General features: G+C 43.3%; 1 protein-coding gene and 1 long non-coding RNA gene across 2 annotated transcripts; one reads left to right on the top strand and one right to left on the bottom strand.

The window, feature by feature from the left end:
* Positions 1-5,036: 5,036 nt before the first annotated feature.
* TMEM215 (transmembrane protein 215) lies at positions 5,037-8,727 on the bottom strand. The gene has a single exon (XM_033511402.1). It carries the CDS (start codon positions 8,579-8,581, stop codon positions 7,859-7,861), a length of 723 nt encoding a protein of 240 aa, XP_033367293.1. The 5' UTR covers positions 8,582-8,727; the 3' UTR covers positions 5,037-7,858.
* A 91-nt stretch (positions 8,728-8,818) lies between these two features.
* Positions 8,819-17,002, top strand: LOC117243738. The gene is made up of 3 exons (XR_004495593.1): positions 8,819-9,042; positions 13,804-13,874; positions 14,732-17,002. It is a non-coding gene; the product is annotated as an uncharacterized LOC117243738 (long non-coding RNA).
* The last annotated feature ends 2,552 nt before the right edge of the window (positions 17,003-19,554 follow it).

Here is a 19,554-nt window from a genome sequence, read left to right as displayed (position 1 = left end):
ATGTTGGATATAGAATTAAAAGATTTTTTAAAAGTGTCTTATGAGTTTAAAATCTTCTAAGTAGAAATAAGTGATGAATGACCAACAGCAACCTTGCTGGATTGACAGCTCTAACCACTGGCAAGTCCTTGGGGAGGATTCAAGTTCTGCTGAAGACAGCAGAGACTCTTGTTGACTTCAGGAGGCTTAGAGCCTGGTGGTTTTCCCTAAAAGAGGTACAGCCTGAAGAGTGTCTGTGTCAGCCTAACTCAGTTTTATTGTTACTTACTGTTCCTCTCCTTGAACAGAGCATCTCCAGAATAATTTTCTACAGACTGTTGAATCTGCCATACCTTTCCTGCAACTTCAAGCAGTAGTCCTTAGTAATGTCAGTTTGTCTGATGACTGTGATGATATGACTGACTTTGGAAGATACAGTAGTGCACATTACAGACACAAACAGAAGTGTCCTCAGTCAACTGACAAGTATTTTAAGATTAATCTCAGGTATTCTGACAGATGTAGTCAATGACAACGGTCATATTTCAGATGCAGGAAAGCATTTACCAGCTGGTAAAGCTGAAGTATGATAACCAGCACATTGCTCATCTGTGAGATACTTTAAATCCACCCAGATTCTCATCCCAGAATTGGAACTAGTCAGCTAATCTAGCAAGCGTTGTTTTCCAAAATGGCACTATATACTAGAAGTGTGTGATATGCTCTTCCTTTTCTTGATGATTTTATCCATGCCAGAAAATGGGACAGCAATTGCAATAATAGAGCTGAAGAAGTGAAGGTGATATGTACTTTATAGATCACTTCACACAGTGGCCATTCATTTTCTACAGTCATGCATGATAATACAAAGGATACTAAGACTCTATTCATGATGTGATAATTTTATGGAAAGACTGTGCATTCTGATTTTTGTTTATTGCAGCTCCATCTACCTGGCAGTGAGAATGCAGGCAGGAACATGAAAAAAAATCACACAACACAAAAACTGACTTATGAAAGTCTTTTATTAGATTGATAAACTTTCACTATATTGTTTCAACTTGAATATTGAGAAACAGACTGAATAATCACAATATTTTAAAAAATCACAACAAGTAAAGCCAAAAATTCATTAATGTATTTCCAAGTGTAAAACTTCCTAAATTTTATTCAAACCATGGGCATTGGAAAAAGACTGTTTTGCCACCAAGAAGTTATTCTGTATCCCCTAGATTAGGTAGCAAATATATTTTACTTAGCTTGTTATTAGTGTGTGTGGGGTCTCCAGTTCCAAGGTTCTTTTTTTTTGCAAACAGAAAAGTTAGCTGCTTCCTTGTACAGCTAATTAGTCCCATGAAATAAATAATTTTTTTTAAAATAAAAGTGAAGTGAAATCAGGTGTCCTTTGGAAGCAGTGCAGGGGCATAAAATGAGTGTTGAGCCTGACTGTGCAGTCAAAGGATGCAGTGTCTCTTTAAGACCACTGATTATAATGAGATTTTCCCAGTTTATAGAACATCTTTCCCACCTACTCAGACCCGTAAAAATTGCTAATAGCCCTTCCATCTGAATTGACCTCAAAAGTAAAAATCTTTGGTTTTTTTAAGAGTGTCTTTCTGGGGCTACCCTTTCAAACCTGTAAAAAGACAAGGCTATGCAAGATTGTTCTGATCATACTCCAGCTGAGTACCATCTGCTTTTCAGCTAATGAGCACTTTGTCCTCCTAATTTCTCTCCCAATTCTTCCCCACTTCAGTATAGAACATTGCATTGTACGTTTTTTTACATTCTAAATTGGAATTCAAAGATAAAATATTTTGCAATAAAATGTTCTCTCCAAATAAAATATGGGGAAATTGCCTTTCCACCTAATGTAAATTTTGATTTAAATTTAAATGCACTTTGGATGTAGAGATATGGAACAACCATAATTTGAAATGTGACAGAGTGGGTGTTTAGAATTTGTTTGTGTGGGAACCCTAATGACTGAAACCTTCTGAAGAACACCCATGAGTCTACATGATGTTATTTAATGTCCCACAGCATAGTTACCACAGTCCTCTGGTTCACACAGTGAAACAACCAACCCCAGCTCCTTATTTGTACACCATCTTTCCATTGCATTGTCTTAAACACATATATTCAATCCTTTTTGGAACTAAATTCCAAAGATTGGATTCAACAGTTCTCATACAGCACTAAGTTTGACCTTGGAGCTCTACATTAAATGTTTAATGATACATCTTTGGGAAATTTGCCTTGGATTTCAACAGCAACAAAATAAGTATTTCCTACCACTGAGTGCCAAATATGAAGCTAATGTAGGAGCATTCTTATGTTTATGACTGTGCACAATTGCTGATTATTACTGCATTTCATACTAAAATATGGTAGTGTGAAAAGTAAGTGTTTTGATGAGATCTAAAATTGCATCCCCACTACCTGGTAATTTTTTTTTTTTTGTGTGTAGCTCTTGTATCATGTCTTCGGGCAGTAAAACTCTCTCTCTGTCCCTACCTGAGAAGCCATCTGGGTAAGCTACCAAAGATAAAGTACACACACGGAAGAGTGTACTAAGCATACTGCTTCTGTGACCAGAATTCAACACAGTTAATCTGACAAAGTAATGAAATACTATGTGTGATGCCTTTTTTGTCTCTTTTGCTTTTTTGAAGACCTCTTCTGTTCTACTCTCTCTAGTACATGTGAGAGTACAGAGCCAAGAATTCAAAGTGCTTAACCCTTTTTCACTCCCCTTCAATTTAGGTTGAAAAAAAATGCTAGAAATGCATCTTTCAGAATTACTAAAGGTTCAGGGCTTTTACCAATGGTTTGGAGAAATGCTGAATGCAAAGCACTGGAAAAATTCGGATTTCAATTGCCAGGATTTCACAGGGGGCATACTGAAACACACACATGGAATGTCTTAACTCTGTTGGAAGAACTGTGTTTTCTTAAAGAGCCACAACAGAGTTGTTCTTAGAAGTTTTTTCTCCTGAAGAACAGAAGGAATTTTAAATTGCAGCAATAGACTTGAGGCAAAAAAGCTGGGTAAGGTGTTGGAAAAACACCTCTGGGGAGATCTCAAATTACTATGTCGCTATGATTGTGCATTCTGTTACCTGCCCTTGCAGACAAATGTATAGCATATATACACACACCCATCCAGGGTGCAGTTTGTAAGTAAAAACATTAAGCATAAACACTTCTGTGTATCTGACACAAAGCTAATCCATGCAACTGCTCTAAACACAAAATACACAAAGATTTAAAAATTAATGAAATATGAATCTCCGTGTCTGGTAAAGACATAGAGGGTCTGGAATTCTAGCACTGATAGGACTGCTAAATTCAAGGTAATGCTTACCTATGAAAGTTTGCCAGGGTGCATGAAAAGTGACTTCTCAATCCACACTCTCTGTGATTTCCAGACATAAAAGAGCCCATACCACCAGAGAAATAACAAGCCTGCTGACAGTTCTCCCTGTAGGGATTGCATGTTCACACTACCTGCAGACTGGAAACAGGCTCAGTGTGAGCTGCTTTGCAGCTGATGCCCCATGCTGTGTGTCAAGAGAACACACCTAGCCTACACATCAGGAAACTCCTCTACAAGTTTGAATACAATTTATGTTAGAAGCATCGACAGAAACCTTTCAGTACTCAAAAGTTTTCTATGCCATGGCTTTACTGGCAACATGTTGAGAGTCAGGGTCTTGTGTGCTGATAGTACTCTGCAAGTAAATAGGTTAGTCCCTACACAAGCCATGAAAATCAGGTTGGCAGTACTTAGTGGCCTGGCAGTCACCCACCTCTAACCCATGGCAAAATCCCAAACTTGTGCTGCAAGAACTGACAATATAATTGAATGTCTCGACATAACAGCTTAGATTGGATGGGTGATGTAGTGTCAAACTCTACCACCCTGGCCAAACACGAGAAGTCTGGTATGTAGCAGCAGGCATGGTAAGAGGGGGTCACAGTAGCTGTTACTCTGGAAATAACAACATAATAAATAATTACTGGAGCCAGGACTGCACAGAGTTTAAATCAGATGGGGAGGAACTGCCTCTGCAAGAGTATAACAGTTCTGCAGAATGCAGATGAAGAATACAGTCCAGAGGGACACATGCACTGAGCACACTCACCTCTTGCTTATTCAATTCTGGGCCAAAAGGACCAGCTATTGTTTTGCACTCAGGAGGAAAAAATGCACACTGATTAAAACTTTCTTTTAAAGAGTTTGCATTGATCAGCTTCTATGACTGTAAAAATGCTACTTGTTACAAGCGACACAAAATTGCCTTTTGTTGATCTGCGTATCACATTGTCTCTTAAAAGAAGATAAACTACACTGTAGCACTATGATAAATGCTATTCCAAAAATAAAGTTTATATATCCTAGGAAACTTCTCTAAATGTCCAAATTACTGTTTTCCATTAAATGCTTTGTACACCCTGCCACACATAATTTAGGACCAAGCAATACGTGGTTTACAAGACATTTATCCCCCAAGATATTTATCCCCCAAGCTGAGCTCCCCTACAGCTTCATGCATTGTTTGGAAGAGAGCACTGAGGAGAGAAGTGGGACTTTGACCTGGAGTTTTTTAAAATAGCAAGAGCAGAAAGAAGCTCTCATCTCTGGTCACAGCTTGGAATCACACCCCAAGCTGTGGTATCCTGAAGCCAAATTCAGACTAGAAGCTTCCTCTGAAAAGCAAAGTGATTATTCCTGCTTGCTCTAAGATCAGCACTGGTACCACAAGCTCTAGTGTCCACATGAGCTGAATGAAAATAAAGTCCCAGGTGCTCTCTGATCTGGCCATGTTATATGCATAAAAATTTTGAAAATGCTGTCATAATGTCTGTGATCAAATATGTGTTAGATTTCTACTGGTAGAACTATGAAAATGTCACTTTATTTAAAAAAAACAAAAACAGAACCACAAAACAAACAAAACCCAAACTTAACACCTAACCCCTCAACAAACAAAAAATCTAAACACATTTAATTTTCAAATTTACAAATTAATATTTTTTAAATGGCCAAAATAATCAATTTCCATTTCACTCTCTATTAAACTAGCAGGAAAAAAAAAATGAAAAAAAAAATGAAAAATAAAGAGGTTTTAGAGGCCATACTAATTTATTTCTCTAATTTCAAATTCTCACACATTCAATAACCAAATTTAAAGGATTATGGTATCTTAGCCTAGAAATATTGCTTAAAGTTGTATTTTATTGTGAAATCTTATCTGAATGAATGGAGGAATGACGTTGCCTGCAAATATCAAATTTTAAACACATTTTTTTATACCTCTTTCTATAACTTGTGGGAAGTTTTCACTCCCATTAAACTTTGCCTGAATACAAGCATTCTCTTGTTTGTACACTAAGAATGGACAAAAGCACATTACTCACATCTGCATGTCTGTATATCAAGTTATATATTTACTATTCCATTTGTCACTAGAGTTTGCTGTCTTGTCAAGAAAAAGCCCATGTAACTTTTGACACAGAACATCTAATCCTAAACAAAATGGAAAAACTTGACTGCTTCCTATATATATTTGCAGAACTGTACAAAACTAGGTTCCCAGAAGGCTGGTGCCTTTCTCTCTTATGCAAGGCAAGCGATTACTCACAACCCTGTCAAAGGCAGCAAGCAGGACCCAGTAGCCTGTTTTCTCGAGGTGGGTCTCATCTCCAGGGATGCTCAACATCCCTGGGCACAAAGTGAGACCCTCACCTGCTCTGATTAGAAGCAGAAAGCAAAAGACCCTATTTGTCAACATGTTCATCAGCAGCTTTTTAGCTGTTGGCTTCAGAGGTCATTAAATAAGACTTCGTGGTGCCATTAGAGACTTGTTCCGTACATTGCAGAATAAGGTCCTGCAGTGACTAAGCTGTAGGAGGAGGTAAGCTGCTGACAAGTGCTTTTATGTGGAAGCTGAACATGTCAGTGAGAGGGTCTGTTTTTGTTGAATTCCTTTGCTCATTGGATAATACCTGGGCTCCACAGAGTGCAGGTGTTCATTTATTACCACAGTAGTGTTGTTGCATGCCTGAGCAGCAGAGTTGCCTGTAACCACCTATTCAGAGTTTTTGCCTGGCTTCAACTAGCTAGTGTTTTTTGAATTTATCCTAGAGTATCCAGATGCCCCACCAAAGCCTGGCCAAAGGGTTAACATCTTATTTGGTCTGAAAGACACCAAGCTAGTCAAAAAATTGTTTCCTTCTTCTGGAAACATCTTCAGACACTGGTTGTCTGTTATGATTTGACATAAATTTCTCAACAAACAAATACACACATAATTATATATATATATAAAATTTACATTCACTTTCCAAACAATTCCATAGGCATGGAAAGCCTCATTTGAGTGCAAAATTCCTTTTAATTTTCTACACAACATCTCAGGTTGCTAAAAATGAAAGGCTGTTTTTCTTATTTCCTACTCTGGTAACTCAATAACATTTCTTTAGTACAACTTACGTTGACAAAAACCAGCTAAGTAGGAATGGCAATTAAGACTTTGATCACACAGGAACTTTTTGGCGTTCTGGGAGTTTACTTAGAGGAACTGGGGCTTTGTGAGATGCTAGCAAATTACTCTGTGCTTTACCCTATGACCTGAACACTTAGAGTATCTGCTTAGCATGCACACTGTATTATACCACATCTCTGTTACCTACACCGTAGAGGTCAGGTCAGACGTTTATGCACAGCATGGAACATGCAACTTAGTGTTGGACAGGATAGCCAGGATTTGTATTTCAGTATGTAAACTGCAGGCTCTGAATGCAGGTTAATCTTCATTACTCACTTCACATTTTCTTGCTATGTATCCATAAGCTGTGAAAAAACCATCTGTCAGTCAGGTCCTCTGTTCCCTTCTCCCAGCAAAGCATGGTTTTGAGACCCCTGAGTGGACTGTCACCATGCATCCCCATACAGAAATATCTGGCATTTTAGAAAAGGCACAATAAAATGGCATTTTCAGAAGAGTCAGATCCCACTCTGAACATAACTCACAGTAGTCTATTCCTGAAGCAATTTTTGAGGTACTGAAATATATTTTAAAGACCTGAGCTCACTGACATCTGCTCCTAGTCTCTGCAAGAACTGTGTCGTGCTCATGTTGCATTCTTCTTGTCAAGTATGCCTGTAAAATCCAAAAGTGTTAGAAACATTCCAGTGAACTCAAGACCAGTGGAAAAATAAGCTAACATGTCTATGTTCATGCTATTGATGATGGGTTAGTCTTTGAAAACTCTCCTGAGCCTATCTGGCTCCCAGGAGACTTTCAGAAGAGCCCATGGGGTCAGGACATCTATTCCTTGACACAAAGGAAAATAAAATCCTGCCAGGACAAAGGGAGACAAATGACTTCTACATTCCCTGACATCAGCCAGCTACTGGAGTTCATGCTGACATCTCTCAATCCCTCCCAAAATGAAGTGACAGTATTTCAAAAACTTATTCACCCATAGAGCACCACATTCTTTCTTACAGACAGCTCCAGAGTTTCATGCAGCTCTTGATTTCAGCTGACAGCCACTGCTGTCCTTCTGCCAGTGTGCCTACAGGCTTGGGTACAATGGGCAGCAGGAAAACAAAAGGGAGGGAAAGGGAGAAAAATAAAATTAAAATGTAATTTCTTTTTTTTTCCCAAAAATTAAAAATTGAATTCTTTAACCTTTAAACATGCTCGTTTACTTACAGAAAGAGTACTTCAGGCACAAAAGGTTGGAGTATCAGTCACATACCACTTTAAATTGAAATAGTATCAGAATTGTCCCATGCAGTCAGCTATATTATCCCCTATCAAGTTGCAGTCCCTGTACACATACATATATATAAAGTATGCATCTTTCACACAATGGTCTCCTGGTCTGAGTTGACTCCAGTGGGGTTTATGTAACAACAGTAGCTGTCATAAGGGCTGTTATCCTTGTAAGAGCAGACAATGACACTATCTTTAGGAGCCACAAAAATGTTGTCTTCAACGTCAGGGCAAGGAGTGCTGTCCCTGCTGGGAGAAGAGCTCTTCTTCTCCAAGGCACTGTATGTGGGGCGATCTCCCACGAACACATTCTCTGGCATCTCTGGGTAACAGCTCTCCAGGTATTTCAGCATCTCCTCCTGCTCCACTTTTTTGGTGAGGCTCTTGCACTCTCCCGTGGCATCGCCGGTGCTGCTGGTGGTGCAAATGAACACTGTGTCCTCTCCCCTCAGCCCTCTCCTGTCCTTGCGGTAAGCTTTCCTGGCCAGCTCGTCACAACTTCCCTTGCCGGACTCTAGGTCCGAGGGGGTCCTTAGCAGCTCCATGACATCCCGGTCCTTGACTTCCTTACAGCACGGACGCATGTTCTCGGGACATTTGGTGCAGCCGTCGGTCTTTCTGGTCAGGGCAATGGCGGCGATGCCCGGCAGGCAGATGGCCGGCCCGATGGCTAGCAGCGGGATGTCTCCCAGGGTCTCTCCCTTGATGCCAGACACGGTGAACATGAAGCCGAATACCAGAAAGACGCTGACCAGAGCCACCACCAGCCCCGTCCGGGGGTTGATGTCGTCGGGTCTCAGGGTCCGCGCCATCCAGCGGGTGCGCACGGGGATACTTCCCTCCACCGGAGCTCCCTTCGGGGCAGCAGACGAACGCCCCCCGGCAAGCTTCCGAAGTTTCCCAGGCAGCGAGGCACGGAGCACCCCGACAGCCGGCACCGCTCGGCTTCCCCTCGGTGGAGCCGCAGACGGAGGGCGGGCCGGGGCCGGGAGCTGTCCTGCCTCCTGCCTCCTCCCTCGCTCCCTCCCTCCCTCGCTCGCTCCCTCGCTCCCCGGAGCCGGTCGGAGCGGCTCTGCCGCCTGCAGCCCCGCCGCTCCCTCCCGCGCTGGCGGCGGGCGCAGGGGGCTCGGACCCTGCCAAAGGCCAGAGGTAGATTGACCGGGCGGCTTCCAGCAGCAGCGGCCGGGGAGACAGCTGCCGCGAGGGTTCACCTGCCCGCTCTCCGTTTCCTCTTCCTCGTCCTCACCCGGCCCCACCGGAGCCCCGCACAGCCGTGAGTACGAGCAGCGCCCGGCGCGGGATGCTGCGGGGCCGGCGCGGGGACTCGGCGGGGTTGCCCCTACCTGATGGCCACTGCTGCTTGGCCGACTGCTGCCACCACCGCGGGCAGCCTTTCCCTCTCGGGCGAGGGGGAGCGGAGCCCCGACGGGCGGCCTTCCTCGGGAAGCCGGCATGTGCATCCTCCGCACGGGCTCCCGCGCTTAAAGCCTCTTCTTCGGTGAGGATGGGGCTTGCGAAGTAAATCCTCTCCCGGGCAGACAGCAGTCCTGCCCCGAGTCTTCTCCCGAGTTAGGCGCCAGTGGAGAGCAAGGCTTCAGGAGATGCTGTGCGGCAGCTGGATTTCATCCTGGAGGTGGCCCTTAGGGATAAAGCCTCTCCTGATGTTATTCCCTCCTCAAGAATGAACACAGATGTTGGGGTTCCCTTGGTATCCATGGCCTGCCGACTGTGATGGTGACGTTCTGTCCCTGTGATTTGATGCACTTCGGTGATGGTAATCTGAAGTAAGCACCACCAGCTGAATGAGTACAGGAAAGGATCTCAAATAGGTGGGAACGTGGAAAGGCAGCAGCATCTTCAGGCAGGTTGCCAGTGATACAAAAGACCAAATGCTTTCACCTGGGGCAGAGATACTGGGAGATGAAAAGGAATTATACCAGAAATCTTCCAAGAAAATTAAGGTAACAGGAAAGGACACTCTGAACAAAAATTATGAAACCATATTTTTTTAAGTTTATTTAAGTTTTCCCATTAGCATGATTCATTTTCTTCATACTACAAACTTGGAAAGCTCAGAGAAGCCAATTCTGAAAACACACAAATGTTTCCCAGGTCATGAAAAGCATGGGTTTTATTTTTATTGTTTTGTCCCTACAGTACAATATCAACAGAGTATCTCTGTGTTGTAGATTTCCAACTTGCCTTGTAGAGAGCAAATACAAGAATATAATTTTGTAAGTGGGAACAACTCCTGCCTTACAGGACACTTCATAAATGGGGTGTCAAGCTATAGTATTTACTGTTTCATTTGAAGGGTGAATAAATGGGAGTAGAAGTACACACTGGGGAAAGTTTCTAAGTCATGGCAATGGCATGTGTTTGAGACATCAAAAGTTTGAAATGGACCATGATCATTGTTTCAACTTGTCCTCCAGAAAATTGTCCAGTCAAATTCACACTTAACCTCTCACCTGTTGCAGACTGGGCTGAAACAGGAATGTTTTGGACTCTGTTAGAAATACCTTTCTTGACAGAAAGATTAAAAAACTAAAATCTTGCAGCCAGCAAAAGGTAACTCTACTTTTGCCACTGTCCAGGATTTAGTGGTACGAGAAGTGAGACAGTAGTGTTCTCAGCTCCTATTTTTCAGAGTGCAAATTTGCTGTTTCTTTCCATCTGCTGTTATTCAGATGCACAGTTTTTATGTCCTCATGTTGGAATGAATAATGACTTTTTTTAACCATCAGCTAAATTCTGGATTAAAGGAAGTGATTAACCTTCAGCAAGCCTGTCCCACATAACTAAAATGTTCTAAAGTGTAAGTTATAAAGTTATGAGTATGTTGGTAACTAATGCCATGAAAGTCACTGTTCCTGCTCCCTGACTTCCTTCACCTTCCCTAGTGCATTTGAATAGTCTTTCAAAAAATTGGAAATTGTTCTTTTGTTGAAAAACAAATTATGATGCCTGGGGAAAGCAATTACCTAAAGCCACATTCATCAACAGTCCTTCAGAGATAGAAAAAGGACACAGAAATGTAAATATTAGTGGCATTAGTGGAGGGGAAAATTGCTGTAAGAGCTGAAGTACATGTCAGAATATCTAACAGGACTAAAAAAGGCCCTTCAAATTTAAGTGACAGGCTTACTGAGATGGAAGAGGGAACATCTACTGTGGAACAGAAAGCTGTTAGTGCACAGAAAAACACAGAAAATGTCAGGACAAAGGTGGAACTAAATGTCTTCAATTTGTACCTTTGTGAGTGATTTCAAGACAAGATTGTATGCTTCCAGCAGGAGGGGATAGAAAGGGAAAACAATCATCCAGTTCCAGGAAAGCATGCCACAATTGTTAAAATTGTCTTTCCAAGCTAGAAATCAAGAGATCAGCAAGTGCCACTTAACACAACTAAGCAACAATGCAAATGGTTGAATTTTCTGTCCTGTTCATAACCAAAGGGGAAAAAAACACTCTTTTGAGGTGAAGTATGTTTCTGTTCTGGAGCTGTACACAAAAATTAGGTACTCAACCACTTTTTTACCTCAGTTCTCAATGGCAACCTCTCTTCTCCCCTCTTGAGTGGATGGGCAGCAGGATAGAGACGGAAGGAAAAAAGTGCTCTCTACTGTAATAGATCAGGTTTGTGATGACCTGAAGAACCTGAACATGTGTGTCTATGGGATCTGATGAGATGATGTGCTGCTTTTGTCTGGGATAGAGATTTTTAATTTTCTTCACAGTGTCTGATATGGGGCTGTGTTTTGGGTTTGTACTGAACACAGGGTTGATAATACAGAGATTTTTTGTTATTGCTGAGCAGGGCTTACACAGAGCCAAGGCCTTCTCTGCTGTTTGTACTTCCATGCTGGGGAGGAAGTTGGTGGTGCCTGAGAGGCTGGGAGGAGACACAGATGGGACAGGGGACCCCAAGGGATCAATGGGATAGTCCAGACCATGTGACATCATGCTCAGTACATAAAGGTGGGGGGAAGAAGGAGGAAATATGGGACATTCAGAGTGATGGTGTTTGTCTGCCCAGGTCTCTGTCAGGTGTGATGAGTACCTGCTCTCCTGGAGATGGCTGAACAACTGCCTGCCCTTGGGAAGTAGTGAATGAATTATTTGTTGTGATTTGTGTGCATGCATGGCCTTCAGTGTCTCTATTGAACTGTCTATATCTCAACCTGTGACTTTTCTACCTTTTACCCTTCTGATTCTCTCTCCAATTCCAGTGGTGAGGGGGTGAGCCCTGCACTGGGGCTCGGCTGTTGGCTGGAGTTAAGCCATGACAGATGCATCCCAGAGTCCCAAGGGAATTAGGTGACAAGCCACTCTCTCCATGGTACTTGAAAAGTCCTGGCAGTCAGGTGAAGTCCCAGGTGACTGAAAGAGTAGGAATATTGGACCCACCTTTAAAAAAGGTAGGAAGGAGAACTTGGAGAACTACAGATCTCTCAGCCTCCCTGGATTGACCTTTCCTGTTAAAAGCTACCCAGTAGCTCTCTAAATTGTCTAAATAAGGATTTGGTTGGTGGGCTGTTGAGTGGATAAGGACTTCTTTGAAAAGTCATACCCAGAGGATAGTGGTCAACAGCTCAATCTTCACATGAAGTTTGGTAATAGATGGTATCCCGTAGGGAATCTGCCCTGGGACAAGCATGGTTTAATGTATTCCTCAGTGATGGAAAACCATTGGCAGGTTTGTAGCCAACCTGCTCTGAGTGGTTTGAGTGGTGCTGCTAACACATGTGTAGGTTGGAGTGCCATCTAGAGGGACCTGGACAAGATTGAGAAGAGAGTCCATGGGAATCTCACGAGGTTTAACAAGACCACGAACAAGGTGCTGCACCTGGATCAGGTCACTCCCAGTATCAACACAGGCTGGGGATGGATTGAGAGCAGCCCTGCCCAGAAGGACTGGGGGCTGCTGATAGATGACATGACCCAGCCATGGGCGCTCCCAGCCCAGAGAGCCAAACTGTCCTGGGCTGCATCCAAAGCAGTGTGGGCAGCAGGGGAGGGAGGGGATTCTGCCCTCTGCTCTGCTCTGGTGAGAGCCCACCTGGAACCCTGCATCCAGCTCTGGGGGCCCAGCACAGGAAGGACAAAGATCTGTCGGAGTGAGTAAGGAGTAGGGCCACCAAGATGATTAGAAGTATGGAGCATCTTTCCTACAATGAAAGGCTGAGAGAATTGTTGAACCTCATGAGATTCCTGTGGGCCCACTTCTCCATCTCACCCACATCCCTCTGGATGACTTCCTGTCCTTCAGGAGTGTCAAACAACCCACTTACCTTGGTGTCATCTGCAAATTTGCAGAGGGTGCATGCAATACCCTCATCTATGTCATTAATGAGATATTAAATAACATTGATCCCAAAACCAGCCCCTGAGGGACATCCCTTGTCACTGATGTCCATCGGGACTCTGAGCTGTTGACCACTACCCTCTGGATGTGACGGTCCAACCAATTCCTTATCCATCTAAAAGTCCACTCATCAAACCCATTTCTCTCCAATGTAAAAAGCAGGATGCTGTGAGGGACTGTCAAAGGCTTTACAGAATATAAATGACATTCACAACCCTTCCCTTGCCCACTGATGTAGTTACTCTATTCATTCTCTATTTTCACTCACTGGGGATTTCTCCTGACTGCCATGGCTTTGCAAATAGAGTGAAGAGTGATTTGTCAACTACGTTACCTAATTCTCTAAGGATTTTCTGGGATGCATCTCATAGTGGATCCCATAGACATATATATTTTGGTTCCTCAGGTGATAAGAAAACTGATCTCCTAAGGAAGAAAGCTCCCACCTTGCTGTCCATCCACGTCCAGGTGTGGGAAGAGAGATTGACAATGAAAAAAAGTTGCTGAGTATCTCGGGCTTCTCTCATCCATTTTTTCCAGTTTTCTAGTTGTGTCATTGGAGTAGTATGTTTTCTTTGACCTTTCTTAATTACTATGGAGCAACCAGAACAGCTATTTGGATAAGCAGCTTTAGATGTACTACATTCTTTCTGGTTTTTTATGTAGGTTTGAAGACAGAGATCAGAAAAGGATGGACCGAGATGGATGTGGTGAAAAGGGTACCAGTAGAATGACAGGTAATTTTTCCTGGTGCTTCTTTCTTAAACCCTTCTCTGAACCTGCTGTTTTGCAGATATGATTGTCTGCTTCAGTCTTCTTGCTTTTTTGCAAGAGCAAACATCTTCTCTGATCAGGCAGTACTGCAAAATCTATGGAAAAGTGTGTGTGCCATGCTTTTTAGTTAAAAACTAAAAACTATCCTAAAGTTAAAAGATCTGGCAGATGGAGTTTTGAATTAATACATTATAACTGACAGCTATTTTACGTATAAGATCTCAGCCATACCATGCAAGAACTCCACAAGCCCATAATAACATCATAGGTAAAATTAGACTCTTAATTTTCACCTTCCAAACTCTGTGGCAATGCTAAAACTTGATACTCTTTTTGAGTATGGGCTCATGTAAGTCCTATCTATAATTTGGTTATGGAACATGGGACTTGTTTTGCTAGCAAGTTCTGTGTGGATTGGGATACTCAAGTTTCAAGCTTTTACTAATGTACTTGTGCACATATTTGAGCCACACCATTAGCTTGAGGAGACAGTCAGGAATTCTGCTGAGGTCACTGGCAGACACTTCAAATCTGCTCAAGAGCTGCTTCACAAAAGTCCTTCCTGTCTGCAGCAAGTACTCCTTGCTTAAAGTGGATGCTGAATGCGCAACATCCATCTCCAGGCCTTTTTGTACATTGTGTTTTCTTGGCAGCATATACAAAAGGAAATACTTGACAATTTCTTTGTAAAGTGCAACTATGTGCTGTGATCCTCATATACCTCTGCTGAAAGACTTCTTTTTTCTTTATTTGAAAATGCTTGTTATTTACCCAGCTTCATATACCATAATTACCTAATATATATATATATATTTCTTAGGGTATCTGTGTAGCCACTTCTGATGCCTCTTCCATGCCTCTGGACTGCTCTCAAAGCCCCAGGCAGTGCTGTGTGTCTTCATGTCCTCAAGCACAAGAAGTTCACCTGAGGGAGGATTTTTGGGCTCTGACTGTTCACTTAAGCCCCTGGGTCTTGCTCTTCGTAGACAATCATTTGTGCTTGACCGCTGCTTGCTGGCCAGTTGGCCGGATGTGGAAGGACTCTGCTGATGAGAGCATCTGATCAATAAACAAGGGGCAAAAAAGAAATAACAGATGCCTGAAGGGCTTGTGTTTTGTCACTGAGCCATCACACCAGGAGTGGGATTCAGAAACCCTGGTAGTGAGTCATGCATCCGTCTTGAGGTGACCTCGGGGACTTAGCAGGATTGCTGTGGAAGAGGTACAGGCTGCTGTATGAGTCACGGCATCAGGCAATAAATTAGCCAATATAATTCACTGGGAACTTTATCTATCTGCATCGCTCTGCCTGATGTGCTCTTTCCCTTTGGGAAGCTTCTGATTAAATATACTTTATTTCTTCTATCAAAAATTGCTCACAAAAAATGCAATAAACTCAGGGGAGTCACCCACAAGTACTGTGTGTTATGCACAATGGTGAATAATGGGTAGCTTGCTTTGTCCCAGAGAACTTAGCAAACACTTCTTAAAGGGGGTCTCTAATTGAGTTGCTTGTCTGTGGAGAAAGAGGAAGGGAAAAAGGTTGTCTTGACCTACCTCTGCAGAAGAAACTAATAATTTTTGATATGCTGGAACACTTTTAAAGCAGTTTTAAGCATAATCATGACCATGTATTAGGGTACTTGCAATGACTAATTCTTTCTGTGAAGCTTGCTGACATCCTTCCTGTGTGTTTAGGAAAATTTAGTAGAAAACTAAGGAAGCTGATCAAAAGGCTATGCGTGTTCCTTGCAGGCTCTGGAAGATTGGAACTTCCCAAGCCAATTAAACTTGAAGCAAATATGGGGATGGATATCATCAAAGTCTATAGCTCATTTAAACAATGCAGATATGTCTTTAAAAAAAATCATTCTATGCTGTGGATATGAAAGAAGAAATGAAATCTTTGTCATAATAGTCCTGATTGCCTGACCCGTGATTACTTCATGCCACATCTGCACCTTTGTTAAGATGTAGCAGCTAATCCAGGAAAACATTTCCAGGCATATGAATGATGAGAAAATAATCAGAAGCAGTCAGCACGGATTCACAAAGGAGGAAGTCGTGCTTGATCAACCTGATAGCCTACAGTAAAAGAGCTGGCCTGCTGGATGAGGGGAGCGTGCAGACTGTCAATTTGGACTTCAGTAAGGCCTTTGACACTGTCTCACATAAGATCCTCCAAGACAGGCATTTGTATGGCTTAGGTGAGCAGACAGTGAGCTGGACTGAAAACTGCTCAAATGGGCAGACCCAAATGCTGATGATTGGTGCCACAACTAGCTGGATACCGGTGACTAGCAGCGTACCCCAGGTGTCAACACTTACTCCTTCAACAATCTTCATTAATGACCTGGATGATGAGGCAGAGTGCATAATCAGGAATTTTTCAGAGAATATAAAACCAGGATGAGAGGCTGATATCAGAGAGTCATGTTGCCATCACAGGGACATCAACAGCCTTAAGAAATGGGATGACAGGAACCTAATGAAATTCAGCAAGGGCAAATGCCAAATCCTGCACTTGGGGAGAAAAAAACTGAAAAATGCTAGGTACTGCCCAGCTGGAGAACAGCCTGAGAGAATAGGACCTGGGGGTCCTGGGGGACACCAAGCTGAACATAAGACAGCAGTGTGCCTTTGTGGCAAAGAAGGAGAATGATGTCCTAGGCTGCATTAGGAGTACTGCCAGCATATGGGAGATGATCCTGCTCCTTCACTCAGAGCTGGTGCGGATATCCCTGGAGTACTTTGTCCAGCTCTGCACTCGCTCGGTACAGTCATGAGCACATTGCAGAGAATCCATTCTTCAGTGGACCCTTCAATGGAAGGGTCATTAGGATAACTGAGGGACTGGATCACCTTTGCTATGAGGAATGGCTGAGGGAGCTGGGCCTGTTCAGCCTGAAGAGGGTAAGGCCCAGAGGGATCTCTTCAATGTCTATGAGTGTGTGATGGGAGATCACAAAGAAGACACAGCAGAGCTCCTTCCAGTAGTGCCCAGTGACAGGGCCAGGGGCAGTGGGCACAAATATGGGAGGTTCCCTCTGAACTTCAGGATGTACTTTTTCATTGTGAGGATGACCAGACACTAGGGCAGGTTGCCCAGAGAGATGGTGCAGTCTCCATCCTTGGAAATAATTAAAAGTCATCTGGACATGGTCCTGGGCAACCTGCTGTAGATGACCCTGTTTGATTAGAAGTTTCTTCCAACATGCACCATTCTGTGATTCTGTTATGGCAGAGGAAATGATGGATGAGTGTGAACATGTGTGCATGTACAGACTGAGCACTCGCTCGTCACTCTGTGCAGGGGCACTGGAGAGAGATGGCAAAGCATTTTTTACTGGAGATGGGGATGCAAGCAGCTCTCTTTGAGGGGGTGAAATCTGCATGGTACACCAGGAATTCTCTGGGGAAAAGTGTGCTATGGGGTACAAAGTGTGCACAGAAGTTACAGGGCAGTTGTGTTCCTGAATAACATGGAATCTGCTTTTTTTTTTTTTTCAGGACACATTTAATGTCTAATACCTGTCAAATGGTGATGGCTTCCCTAAACCATCTGCTCCAGCAAATCATCAGCCATCACATGGCTGCAGGCACCAGGAGTGACTTGCTGCAGTCCCATGCTAGCCCCTCACTCTCAGGCACTTCCCTGGCAGCCCCCCTTGCTGCCTTTGGGAAATACCTGCTTCTTCACCCTCTACCACCCAGCAAACCGAGTATCTGAGAGGAAGTATCTCAGCAATGCCCTCCAGCAGCTGAGAGGCCACAGACACTCCCTGGGGGACATCTCACCTCAGCCCAGCTAGCTGCTGCTGGTGGCTGCTGTGAAGAGCTTTCAGGGCCTCACTAAGGACCAGGAGAGAGAGGTGAGCTATGGGATAGGTTATCTGTCAGCTCCGCTGTCCCAGTGATCAACACCTAGCAATAAGCACAGCCGGGGATCAGACCAAAGCTAGTATACATATATAGTATTTCACTGTATAGTGAAATTTCTTTTTTTTTTTTTTTTCATTTGGCTTCTGGGTGCACTGGAGACCAAGATCAGGGAGTGACAGAAGTCTGTCCAGGCTTCCTTCCAACATTGTGAACATGCTGCTGAAGACTGCCTTCAGAGGAAATAGTGTTTGAGTTTGTACCCATAGGTACCTTCAATGAAGAGATGTGGGGAAGAATATGCAGAAGTGGTTGTTAGGAAGATCTTGCTGTTTTCCTCCATGGATAGTGCATTGAATGGGTAGGAACTGGTAATAGTAGTAAGGCCTCTGTGGTGGAGTGGGGAAAAATCAGATGTTCTGTTGTCCAAAGAAAAATGCATGTGCATCACCATGGCCCTTGCATGCCACCACTGTCTAAAAATTAAGAACTGACTTGTACAAACCTCATTCATAAGAGTGGCTAAATGTGTACTTGATTAACCTTAGTGCCCTACCAGCTAATTAGGCAGCTTATGGGGACAGCTTCACAGATGGTAGTATTTCCTTTCTATGGACGTGTTCCCTTTTCCCATAAGCTGCACCCATATGTATCCATTATCTAACTAAGCCATCGCAGATGGTGAGATGACAACAACCATGAGTCAGTCATGGTACTGTACCGTGTCAGGGAGCAGTATTTAAAGGAAGGGCTGTGTGCTCATTGTTCTGGGAGCACAGCTCTGTGAATGCTTTATGTATAGACCAGATCCTGGTGTTTACTGCATGAGGAGGTGTGTAACCACACAAGGTGAAGGGCAGTGATGCTGCTGGCAGGAGGGCTTTGCCAGCATTACAGACATTTCAGTGTAGTTGGGTATTCTTGTGTTCCAAAGACATTTGATGCAGTTTGATAAAATTTCTATTGCTGTATATTGGGAGTGCTTGCAACATTTAGAGTTGGTGAAAACCTTGCATCAGGGGACATCAAATGGCTACTGATTACAAGTGTGGATGTAAATATGCTGTTTTTCACTCCCTTTCCATAGACTGGACATATGTCTCTGATGAAACAGGGAAGGATACCATAAAAACAGGTACAACTGAAGGTCTCCATCCATTCCACAGGAGTGAGGGGTTGGTGCAAACCAAGACTTGAGCACATGCTCAGAATGGCCACACCTAGTCGTCTACCCACCTTCATTTTCCCTGCACTCTGCCTGGAGCAGGCCACTTGGGGCAGCTTCATTTGAGCAGGGCTGTTCCTTACATATCCCAGAGATACTAGGTGTAGAAGGGTGATATTTAGCCAACATGTTTACTATTGCTGGTCCTTCACAGCCCATCACAGCCATTCCCTGGTGGAGGCTCCATCTCTACACCCAGTATCAGCCATCAGGTGCCTTATGTCCTCTGTCAAGGAATCTCCAGCCAACAAAGAAGGCCACAAAACAGGTTCCTATTTTGCTCTCCGGGTTGTGGTGAAATACTGTCCAAACCATGTTCAACGCTGTTTAAATCACTTCTACCAGAGAAATTTTTCATTGGCATGGTGATAACAAAGAAATGGTAATAGAAATGTAACTTTTTGCTCCTTCCTGCAAAATGTGTTTCCTCAGACTCTGATGGCATTTTGGGTCACCAGGGTGTGTGGGCACTGTCTCTTTAGCTGCCATATTCCCAGAAGCCCTGTGTCATGGAGTTACTTTACCTTTAAGAAAAGTTG

This window comes from Parus major, chromosome Z (genome assembly GCF_001522545.3).
Source record: "Parus major isolate Abel chromosome Z, Parus_major1.1, whole genome shotgun sequence".
NCBI lineage: Eukaryota > Metazoa > Chordata > Aves > Passeriformes > Paridae > Parus > Parus major.
The sequence above is the reverse complement of the archived record's forward strand: the minus strand, read 5'-3'. Positions and strand labels throughout refer to the sequence as shown.